The 13,318-nt window shown below is 29.4% G+C and overlaps 1 protein-coding gene across 2 annotated transcripts in view; it reads right to left on the bottom strand.

Moving 5' to 3' along the window:
• Nucleotides 1-265: 265 nt before the first annotated feature.
• LOC118188548 (protein eva-1-like) overlaps nucleotides 266-13,318 on the bottom strand; it is a 596,222-nt gene continuing 583,169 nt past the window's right edge. For both annotated transcript variants that reach the window (XM_085823764.1, XM_085823765.1), the window contains exon 8: nucleotides 266-11,975. In XM_085823764.1, coding sequence (XP_085679890.1) covers nucleotides 11,617-11,975 — 359 coding nt within the window. In that variant the 3' untranslated portion in view covers nucleotides 266-11,616. The remainder of the gene's footprint in view (nucleotides 11,976-13,318) is intronic.

Here is a 13,318-nt window from a genome sequence, read left to right as displayed (position 1 = left end):
TGACCAGGATCCCAAGCCTCGTGGCCTGCAGGCACCTAACACAGTCATTAAGTAAAACACTATATGTGGGTCTTTAGGACTTAAGCAATACTGGTTGGAAAAAAAAGTCGTAAGATAGGGGATTATTTCCTCTCCATACTTACTGCTGAGTAGATATTAGTAGAATTTCAGCATGCGTAATTCTGAAATTAATTTATAATCTCATCATATATTTCAAGAACATACTGCTACGTTTATCAAGGAAGGACTAAATGAAACACAAACAGCTACTTTACAAAAAAAAGTTTATTACAGTCTGAGCAGTTTATTAATATTATTGACAAGTTTAGGGTGCACATTCTATACATATTATTCGGATAAAAATTTCGACAACATCGCAACCAGTTTATCTTGTCACGTAAATACAGAATAGCGACAATGGCATAATTGTTTTCAGAAAAAATTGAAACTGTTCGTTTCTCCACACTTTCAGATGGCTTTTGACGTCTGCAGTAATGGTTTATTGCACTATTTGCAAATTTGGTTTATAATCCAGCTTATACCTCGTTTGCTTTAGTTCTAGTTTGAACTCATATCTGATGCAGTCATTTCGAGCATGTAAGAGAGCTCTTGAATTTTTTAAGGCCATAAAAATGCTTTTTGAATATTGCCACTTGTCTCTTCGGTACGATCATAGAAATTAATAATTTATGATTTGTAATAAATAGTCTTCAGTTTCTTTGTAGGTTTTCCATATTTCAGGAAAAAACATTTGAAAATAGCACGTAAGTTTAAAAAAATACCAGAGAAAAGTAGTTTTTAAAAACATTAAACAGAAAACATATTAGCACAAGAATACATTTGCTTTTATCTGCTTGCTTTAAAGAAGAAGAAATCAGTCTTTCTTCCAATATTAAGAAGGTATTTTACATTATTTTGTTACAGTATTAGGAGGTATTAATTTTTTTAAAATTTTCAGGTTAGTTTCCTTAGTGAATAAGATTTAAAAACATATTTTGTAATCAATGCATTGTAATCATTTTGTAATTAATAACAATAAAAATATAAAAATGTATAACTCAAACATCAGTTGAAATTATATATGCACCAATTATTTAATAATTATGGTTCACACTATTTTCTTAAAATATTTTAATGATTAATTATTATATATTATTTTAATTTGTTGTCTCTTAGTTTATATAGTTAAATTGTATTAACTAAATAAACTAAGAGATAACAAAAACGACCGTGTATTCATTAAATACCTTTGAAAGTTTGTCGCCTAGAGTAAAGGGGTAGAAAAGATCTCAAAGATTTCCTTTTAGCATCACTATACTAATATATACGAATGAAGTTTATTGTGCTAAAAACGTTATCATTTATTTTTTGAAATCGAGCACGAAAAGGTCTTTAGAAATAGATTGAAATTTAATGCAAATCATAAAAAAAAACATAGTGTTCTTTTAAAAAAATCGATTAACGTATATTTTTAATAAACATTTCTTCTCTTTGTTAAAATTCCGTGACTGATGAATAAGTGTAATATAATCTTTAACGACACAGTCAGCATAGACGTCTTGGTTAATATAAGATTGTGTAGTATTTGAACTAAGTATCATTTTGTCAAAGGCAATTTTTAACGTACCAAATTGCTTTAAAATATTACTTTATGTAATTAACTTACATATTAGCCGATTATTTATATTTGTTTGTGTCTTGAAAACGTTTGCCTGCAGTTTCTAAATATATGTAATAGACAACATATTACATAGTCAGATAAGTATAGAATGATAGAGATTTTATATCAAACAAGACATAAACGCCACCTATTGAACGTCCCAAGCAAACTGTAAAGACATTTTTAGTCTACAGTTCTGTTTATAACACGTGACGCCAAATTTTTAAGGAAACCCACTACGATCATCAACAAGCCGAAGAGTCTTAACCGCATTATGAAGCTCAGATTAAATATTTATTTATTAAGGTCATTGATATTTTTCTTGCAGAAATTAAAATTTATTACAATGCATTGTGCTTTAACTACAGTCCTACAATTAAACGTCTCAGTCCCCAGTATCACCGAAGGATTACGTCGCTCGCTTTATTGCCAATGAATTTTTCCTGAAAGACACACGCTGTCTAGTTTATTTGAGCATACTGAAACGCTTACTGAAGAGTTATCACAGTATGGTTGACGCAAATTTGGAGCATCTATCCGTTGGTGTCTGCTATACGCGCTCACTGGATTTGGTTGTCCAATGATGTCTAGAAAACAATTCTGTGCTCTCAATCATCCATCCATTCTCTTGATCCAGGAACCTTGGAATATTTCATTGTCAAAAAATTAGAAATACCGCTGGAAAGGTAATTTTTATGATTCTAAGGATATCCTAATGAAGGTGACTTCACTTCTTTAAGACATATCTAAAGGAAGACTTGTAAATGTCATTTCATAGATTGATAGATTGAATTAGTTACGGTACTTATACCAAAAGGGAATAAATTTGAATAAGATATGGACAATAATTAATTGTTTTATTTATATTTCATTGTATGACATGACTGCCATTATATAATTTCTAGGCTCTATACCTTCATTGCAAATGACGAACCTGCATTTTAAGGGTGTATAGGTCGAGATCTAAACCAAAATTCTAACCTCTGAACTCTAGGCGGCAAAATAATCACCTTTGCAGTCATGACATCATTTTACTTCATTGTGTTCATTTAGTAAAACATTCTCGAAACTTTTCACATTAATAATTACTGCAGTATTTAAATTACATTATAAATAAAGATCTAAATTTTGAAAACCAGTATTAGTTTCGAATAAAAATGGAAATGACAATATAATAATAAAGTCATAGAATTGAAACTAATTCCTATCTATACTTTTTAGATTTTATCCGTGTGTGATGAATTTAAATTAATTAAACGGAAACTGCTCATTTCCATAACCGTCAAAGGGTTAAGATACTCTAGCACTGAACATGTTTTAATCTTTAGTTAAACAATATCAGACACATCTTACTATTACTAAAAACATATAAATATTCATAATAGTTTATGTTTCTATATTTTCATACATGAAAATGATAAGTCTTTAACGTAATTTCAAATATTGTAATACTGGTTTTGAATATTTAACGAATATTTTATTTTTAGTAATATTATTGAACTTTATTAATTATACTACACCATTTTATTTCTTTACAATCAATTCTCTTTCCCAATGAATAAATAATGATTTCTATGATGCTTATACATGCTTTTGTTACAAATTAAATAAACAAATACTTAGAAAAAAATTTCTGAACTTCTAGTAAGTCGATGTAATTGGGAACGCCTAGCTAACATTAAAAGATCTAGATTATTTCTATCTAGTATTTTTGATAAGACTGTGGGATAACAAATCAGTTTTGAATAAAAAAAGTGGGCAAGAATAAAATAGTTTACTCTCCCCACGAAAGGAATGAAATTTTAAAAAGAATTTTTTTGAATTGCTGGGGGGCGTGACTTTTCTCTAAGTAGAAGAGCTTTAGCTTATTTTCTGGAACTATAATTAATAAATTAATACAACAGAGTAAAATATACCATAGAAAAGTTTTACATATTTATCTAGGGTAGAACGTAATACTGTATTTTACAATAAAAATGAGAGAAATTTTGTTCTGATCCTTTTTACATAATTACTCAACTTAGAACAAAAAGTGATATAATACATTCTAATAACTTTGCATAAGAATAGAAGTTCCAAATACATTAATTTACAACATATGAAATTCAATTTTGTAAATATCGGATATTATAGAAACTCATTTTGTTAAACAAAAATATAACAGATATAATATCAGTAATTAACACTCAAAATGGAGGTTGAATCAATGACAGCAGAAATGTGAAGGCAATATTTACTGATCTGCACCTTAAAGATATGAGTAATACAACCCACATCATTTACCTATAAAAAATAACTTATAGCGTAGAAACGTTCTCCTTATACTCTTCTAATTGTATAATTCGAAGAAGGAAACGCCTACATTCTCTCAAAATTTCAAAAATTACTGCAAGTTAAAATTACTTTCAAATAAAATATTTTATAAAAATTACACTACTAAAACATAAGCAAACATATTTAAATAGATTAGTTATTTTATGCTAGCTTATTCGTTTATATGAAAATATACGTCAGTAAAGCAAGAACAAATTATTTCACAAAAAAGTGTGCTTAATAGTAGAACAGATATTAGATATTTTACAGTTCGTTAAAAGTTATAATGGACATCTTTTTTTTCTGGGGTAATAATAGCATAAAACTAAAGTTATCTTCTCCGAGGTGATATAAATTATATATAAACAAATAAATAACCAAAAGAGTTATTTTAATAGCTTCAAGTAGAAGATATAAAAATAATAAAACATTTATTTAATATACAGACTTAAGTTTACCCGTTTCATACTATAACATATGATACAAAATAAATTAAACAGCAAAACAGAACTGACTACGATAATACTTCATTATTATTAAATATATAGTGTAGCTTTAAGAATAGCGTTCCATTTTTCACAATTTAAAGCTATTTTATTATAAAGCTACTTCTTTAACTACAAATGGCCATATCGTATGAGCACAAGCATATGAACAACTGCATAATGTTGATAATTTCACAAAATAAAATTAATAAATACTTACGTTAAAAACGTTAAAAGAGATACGTTATTCGTAAATTAGAACATTGTACCAGATTACAAAAGTTTAACTTACTCCGCAATAATTTAATAGATTTGTGTATTATTCAGCTCTCGGCATTAAAGTACAATCTGCAATTTTTCCTCAATATTAGGCTAAATTAAGCGATTATTTTTAATAAATTCTACAGATTAAACCGTGCTTAAACACTTTGATTAAAGGGCGAAATTTGTTTCTGAATGCCAAAACAGTTTTCTATGCATTGCCAAATGTAATAAATGAAGAACTAATTTGGACTTTCTCAAAATTTCTGGGACAAATATTCATGTCACACACGCTGAAAACCTAATAATATGGTGTAAAAAATGACTTTAAATAGACATACACACATTTATAACCAGGTAATTAAATATATTCTGTCTAAGAGACGGGGCGGCATATATAAAAAAAATTAAAAGAGAAACAATTACTTACGGCTGACATACAATAGCGTGAAAGTTTGGGCTTTCTAATAATTTAGTTAATATGCATATGGCTTTAAGATGTTTATGGACATAAACAAAATTTAAATGTATAAACTGTATACATAAATTACGAACATCATCAGAGAGTATTCCACTTAATAACCTATAAATAACTCGTTTTCTTGCAATCACATCAAGAACCTAAAAAAAAAAGTTATGTAGGATAACCAAAATATTTTCAAGATAAATACATTTATCTGCAATTTCATTCGATTTTAGTTGATAAGATAGAAACATAATGAACATATATGTCTGTAAATTTTGAACAAATTAGCTTGTTAAAATATGAAATGTTTCTTTAAAACAAAGAAACTTACAATATAAAAGTTACATTTATTAGTCTCAGGAAAGTAGTGCAAATATCTCGAAATATGTATCTCAGTACAGCAGAATTTGCTGAAACACATTTTTGTGTTCTTTTTTTTTAGAATTCTTCGGCCCACCAACGGCTGAGCGGTAAATTCGCTGAACACTAGTTATTCGTCCTGGGATCGAAATCCGGCGAACAGGCAGGCTGCATTGTTGGCTTTCGATGTTTTCCCCAAGTGTAACGTCAATACGAGCCAGTTTCCCTTAAAATGTCCTCCACGAAGGCTTCCTTCCTTATAGGACAGCCCTCGAGTTGATTTGCCTTAAGCAATTAACCTAACTAACTATATAGTTTTCCTATTTATTGTATGGTTTTAAGACAAATCGCAAGAAAGTGGTTTACGAGGGCTCATTTTCTTGTGCGTTTTACGCTGTATTTTTTTCTTGATATCTAAAGCTGTATACTTGGAATAGGAAGTAATTACGATATTCTGCTAAAACAAATCTGTAGATGAATAGCATTGAAAAATGCAAATAAATTACGTGTAATGTTTTTATCATTTTTGTCCGGAATAAAATCATTTTAACAAAAGATTTTTGTACTAAAACAGCATTAAATGATTGTTTTCCAGTTCTTCATATTTAGTATTAATATTTATATTATCAAATTTATGCTTTATTAAATTTTGAAAACTAGTTTGGAATTACTAATTTAATATGACAATGACAGTTTAACTGATATTTGCTTATACAAAATGTAAATGTACTTATACAAATTCTAGATTTTATAAAGGCGTAAATACAATTTATCAGTAAGCGAAGGAGATAAGAAAATCAAACAATAGTTAAGATTTATATGGAACAGTTGATACATCTTGAGTGAAAAGTTTACATTTATGATTTTAAGCCTTCTGATTTTTGTGCCAGGTATAAAAATAAGAGTATTCCTCATTCGGTGATTATAATGAATATATTACCACCCTGTCCCATAATAATAGCAGCAAGTGAATATTTAAACGGGATATTATTGGCGAATGCAGCTGTAAGTTATGTTGGAGCGCAAATCTGCGGAGCTTTCAATCAAAATATATGTTTCATGACATCTGTCATTTGATTTGATACATCTTTCAATTTTTACGTTAATCTAATTATTACGAATTATAGCTACTTTTCTGATTTCACCCGATGATCGAAATTAGTTGTTTTGTTTCAGTTGAGTATAAACCCATTGTAAAGGTAAGATGCAAAGAGCAGAGTTTTCAAGCAAAAATCGAGTTGTGATTCTACAGTTCTTCATGGAAGAACAACGAAACGTTGCAGAAAGGTGCAATTTCGCTAGCTGTAAAACGTGCAACAGAATGACCGTATCAAAAATTTGGAAACGTACTTCCAAATATAATTGTCAAGGTGAATCTCATGCTAATGTCGAGTCTTTGAAAACAAAAATGTGGTGGTAAATGCTAAGATTATGAAGAAAAACTGGAAAAACTCAGACTTATTCCTCTTAGTAGAAAAGGCATCATAGCAGCAGTAAACATATCCTTCGATAATACTAATCCCGAAATACTGGATACAGTAAGACCCCGCTTAACTCTGTTTCGTTTAGCGTTGTTTCGGTTTAGCGCTCTTTTATTTCAACCCAGGGATTCCACGAAATCGCTCGCAGCATACGGGGATTCCCCGAAATATTGTGCAGCGATAGGTTTCAAATACATATCCGAAAGAGTGTACTTGTATTTCTTGTTTGGTGCGGTATTGTACAGACATATTTTGAAGGGATAAATGTGGAAGATGTCGAAGAAATAATTCAAGAAGCAGCGGCTAGTCTTTTAATGATGAGCTCAAGGAATTAACTGAACAAGAAGAAAACAAAAATGTTGACAGCAGTGATTCAGAAGAAGAGCAAAAAGAACTTTCGATGGCGTTTGTAAAAAGGAGTTTGTCTACCATAACTGAAATAATGGATCAATTCATTGAAAATGATCCGAATTTTGATAGGAGCTCAAAAGTAAGGCGTGGTGTTAGAGATGCTCTATCCGTTTATGAAGAACTTTTAAGAGAACAACGCAAAAGAAAAAGGCAAACAACATTAGATGCTTTTGTCACAAAAAGGCAGAACACTGAAAACGCGGAAGGCTAACTAAATATGACTGAGAATTTTATTTGTTTTTTTTTTTTTTTTAAGAATATTCGTTTTGTTATTTATATTTTGTTTTTATTTTTGCAAGAAATAATAATCTGGTATTAATTTGGGCTTTAAGAAATAAATGTTTGGTTTTATTTTTATTAAAAAAATATACTTTTTAAATTTAATACCTAACCAATTTCCTAGCCATCTTCCCCTAACCCCAATATTTACATGTAAAGATAGCCTCGTTTAGCGCTGTTTCGCATTACGCTCTACTTTGATGGAACGTATCCCCCGCGTTAAGCGGGGTCTTACTGTAATATGTTTCTGTCACTTCAACAAGTTATGCTGGAAGCAATGAAGAACGATAGCTCCAATAATTATAAGCTCTCGCATATAGTGAAAGCAAACGTTCGCAGCCACAGTTCAAATACAGAAGCGATAATATTAAAAAATCCAGAAACTATCTGAACACTCAAAATAAAAATTACGCAAAACATTTTAAATTTATTGTTTAATTTAATTTCGTTTTTTGATAATAAATGTTGCGTTTTATATTTATTTACTTTTTTTATTGTTATTATGAGTCAAATTAAATTTTTACTATTATTATAGAACTGCTGCTAATGTTACAGAACAGAGGGAGTAGAGACGAGAAAAACTTTCCTTCATGATAAAAGGTATTATTTAATTTTTATTATATAGAATATATTAAATTTTTACTATTATTATACAACTGCTGCTATTGTTATAGAACAGAGGGAGGAGAGAGGAGAAAAACTTTCTTTCATGATAAACGGTATTATTTAATTTTTATTATATAGAATATATTTAATTTTTATTATATAATTTATAGAGAATATATTAGCCGGCATTCCTTTGCCTATATTTTTTTTGAGAGAGCGAAATATTTAGCTCCGTTTAATTCCTAATATAATTGACCATTTTATGTCATTCTATTATAATTAATCTTACATTGCATTCTGGTCTGCTAACAAATGCATTAAAAATAATAACACATATTAGATTCAAAAATAATATTTTGAATATTAGCTAATATTAAAAACAATTGAAACATTTGACATGAGATAACAAAAGAATGATATGAATGAAAAAAAATATAAGATGATAAATAAACAATCCAAAGTAATACAGTTATACATACAAAAGTAACTGAACCAGTATGAAAAGTCGTATTTATGATTAAGATACAGAAATTCGAAGAACTTAGACATTCAAAAATATTAAGGTAACGTTTAGATATATAACAAAAAACTTTCACATTCTGATCATTTACTGCATTGTTTATGGTATAATACATTTATCATTAATTAATAATAATTATTTTTTAAGGAATAATTGTGAAAGTAAGACTAAATTTCATTCTTAATGTCACACGTTTCATCCCAAAATAACTCCAATTAATGCAAATAAAAACTGGGCAAGGAAAAGTAATGTACAAAGATAATAAACGATTTAAATCATTAAGGGATTATTTTGGGTGATTAACATTTTAGCTATCGATGTCACTTACATCGATGATGCTTTATTTTGCCGACATTGCAGTTCACAGACACAAATACCCAAGTATTAGGTTCTAATGATTATGGAAATGAGTTTATGTAAATGGCAACGTTTACACTTTGAATTCGTAAAATTTATGTCGCAAGAATTCAAATAAAAAATTAGTTAATTATGCTTCCAAACTATCCAGGACATAACGACATAAATATTTGAGCAAGCAGGATATTATCCGTAATTTTGATTGATTTTTGCATTCTATACTACCGAGATTATCTGTTAACTCATTAAAGTAATTACGGTAACAAAAGGAAAAATAAATAGTTTACCTAGTGAATTTATTCCGCGTTCATTTGGTAGAATAGTTTCGTCTTAACAGCATAAAGCATTATATTTGTCAAAGTTTATTTGCAATAATATTAATTTCTTTTTTACATTGTTATCAGTAAATAAAATAAAATTCGTGGTTCATTATAAATTGATAAATTAATTCATAGTATGATTGTTAAAAGTTGGCTTATTAGAAAGCTAACCGTTCATCTTTAAAATGCAAGTAGTCATTACTGAATACTTTGATCCTCTCTCACTTACAATTTGATCAATTATTAATATTTTTAATTAATGAATTCATAATCTAATTGTTAAAATTTGACATATCAGATCAATCAACAATTTAATGCAAATAATTAATGTTTCTGGATATTTCCACCTTTTCCCATTTCTCTTTGAAAATTGAATTATAACATAAACATTTCGAAAAATAAAGACACACAGATAATTGATTATACAGATTAACTTATCATCAATGACAAAACAAATATGAAATATGCATTATAAAATTTTCTAATAAAATTATTTGCACTAAGTATTTACTTCAAACCCATAGACGATATAACGAAATGCAAAATTATCCAACAAAAATCAGACTGATAACTTCGATCTGGAAATAAAATTGAATGATTTCCTTTAGATAAAATCAAGATGCAGGTTCAAATATGAAATGTACGTAATGATGGATGATAATGTAAAATGAGTAGTTTAGGTACATTTAAAATAATCTCATTACATACATGTCATCGGAGCGCACAAAGACAGTTCAAAAGTTTATGAACATTGTAGTTTCAGCATTGTATCATTTACCTGCTATGAATATAATATTCAGCTCAAGTTCAAATACATGTCCACATTGAAACAACCAATATTTATATATCCATTTACAAATATTTTTTTGGAGAACAAAATGCTTTTTCAGTTTGCAACATTATTTTTTCCTGACAAATAAAGCACTTAAGATGTACAAAATGTATCCTTTCTCTTTTATTCCCAAGGCAGTGATTTATACCTAATTAATGATTTTAAGAATCGCAAATTTTGAAGCTCTGTAAAAGATTTCTAGTTTTAAAGCACTTGTTAACGCAAAACGGCATAATAAATGGTCACTTGTCTGCCATCACGTTTCTAATCTGAGTTTTAGAAAAGCTATTATTTTGTCATTATACACTTTGAAACACTGTCACAGTCTTAAGCGGGGCACACTGTACGAAATATTTGCCATCCAAATTTTTTATAATAGAAGTTACGCTTAGTCCAATGTTTATTTGAAACTTGAAAGTTGACTTCACTGTCAAGAATAAGGTATTTTTCACCATTCAGCAACACATTCTATAATTATATGGATCCCGATTACTTTCGTCATCTGAAGTGAATTATTATTTATGAGGCACAAAAACAGAACGAAATTAGTTTAAGGGAACATTGTGAACTGCAGGTTTAAAATACAGTTTGAAATATCAGATATACGGAAAGGAAGTATTTTGAAAGGTGTTCTATAAACAAAATATTTTATTCTTAATTATTTGGAAAATTAAAGCCCTAGAAAATAAATTTGGCGGATTTAATAAATAGTTAAATTTATCAGCGCTTTCATACTTTTTTATCTGAAATCTTTCTGCAATTAAATCCACAAATTATACATCTCTTCGGGAATATATATAACTTTTTTTTAATCTCCACTTTCAGCAATGATATTTGAATGAGAAATCTAACAAAATTAGAAAACACATCTTCTGTGCCAATTTTTTTCCTCTTAGTATTATAACTTCCTGAAGTTTATTAACCGTGAGGAAACAAGTAGTCATGAAAGGGGGTAGGCACACCTGGAAAGGTGAATTATGATATTTCCTTTCGGGAATTAACTACACAATGAGATCATTCAGGCACAGGACATAATGCACGTAATTCACCGGAGATGACTTTACATTGTTGTTGTTCCAAAATACAAATATTCTATTCTGATATATGTCGCTCCATATATTAAACACCTTTCATTTTGTCTGGCATGATCCAACTCAGACAATATTGGTACAAAAATAGACAGCAAAACACTCATCCGCAATAATAGTTGAAGTTGTTGCGGTTTACACGGCAGAAACCCGGAATAGACGCTGCTGCTCCGAAGGTTAACTGTAGTAGTAGTTGTTCTGAGCTCTAACAGGTGCTCTAGGGAAGCTACAGTCATCATCTTCAATTGGCTGTGCACGTCTCAGGGAGGACCTTGTGGCAAATCTAACAACATCCACAGAAGAATCACGAGCAGGATTGTCGAAATGATCCAGATCCGTGCAGTCTTCGCCGAAAGGGCTGATACCACCACCGCTTGGAGGAGTGTCCGGAAGCGGGGATTTAGTTGGCAAACCTCTTTCCTCTCGAAGTCTTCGAGACCGTCGCATATAGAACTTTGTCGTCACAATAGCCAAGATAGCTACAAGGGCGATGCTCAAACTCAGCGTCAGGTATAGAATAAATTTTTCCTTGTTTTCTAAAATAAGAAAATAATTTTAACTCATACGTTTGAAACAATACTACAAGCAACTACTACATGATAACTAAAATGGCATGATAGGAAGTGAAGGCTAATATTTTAAAACTATAATGCATAAATAAATCAATATAATTTTAATTAATGAACAAAACAGAAAAATGATGATTCATAATCTTTTCAAAAATTTTGCTTTTTCCTACAGTAGTACATATTTGAGTCCTAAACTCAGCAAATACACATTTTAGTGCATTACATATTTCAGTTAACTTTTTTAAATTATAGTACACGATTAATTGCTTATGAGCATCATTTTACTTCAGAATAGGGCATTTTTGTCAATTTGATTTTTAATGTACCTTCAATGGCCGTATTATTAAGTGTTATACGAGGGTCGTTTGCTAACAAAGTGCATTTTTTTTGGGGGGGGTGACCCCCATACTTTGCTAACCAGTATCGAGCGCAAACTAGAGCTGCTGATAACTACATTAAAAAACAATAGCTTTTACGAATATAAACACAATTAATTGCTACGATACTAGATAACGCAAAATATTCGATAAAGCTTTGTGGGCTTTAGAAGGCTCTAATATTGAAATCTGCGTTAGCAGTATTCATTACGGCCATTTCAATTTATTGGTACAGCGATTCAATTGAAATACACCTGTGCACTGAATTAGACATTTCGTTTAATAATTGAAACATTTTAGATCAATAAATTTGTAATGTAACATCGTTTTTTAATGTTACATTCAGTAAATAAAAGACAAAGCTTCAGAAACTATCTATCTATATCTTTCAGAAACTATCTAAAAAATTTAATCATTCATTTAAAAAAAACTTTTTAAAATCTCCAACCGTTATGAACTCTTTCGTGCGTTATAAATGGCATTTCTAAAACACTGCTGATAATAATTTGAGACTTATTATTCAAGACATTGTTGTGAATATCTTTCTTAATAAAGCTCAGAAACATCATAAAAATAAGCATTCAATTCCGAAGAATGTTTAATGGTTAAATTCAAGAATAATGGTCGAAATATCAAGGAATAGAATTTAAAACTATGGAATTGACACTAAAACTAAAAAATATCTCTAGGAAACTATGCTTTTTGCCACATGTAAGAATAAATTCTTAGTTATGTTAATTTCTATTCATAAATTTAATTCATTTAAAGCGCATTGAAGCTTTATGTTAGATTGTAAATGTTTTCACGTTTAAAAAAAGTTTTTAAAGATCTATTCCACTAGAAATTCTTATTTATTTTATCTTGATATAACAAATAACGCGTCTAAACAGCAGTCAAAAGGTCCACAATTCAAATCCTGGAGAAGACATGTTT

Source organism: Stegodyphus dumicola, chromosome 9 (genome assembly GCF_044657685.1).
Source record: "Stegodyphus dumicola isolate Sdum_Otavi_A_Nest chromosome 9, ASM4465768v1".
Lineage (NCBI taxonomy): Eukaryota > Metazoa > Arthropoda > Arachnida > Araneae > Eresidae > Stegodyphus > Stegodyphus dumicola.
This window is presented reverse-complemented; position numbering and strand designations above follow the sequence as displayed.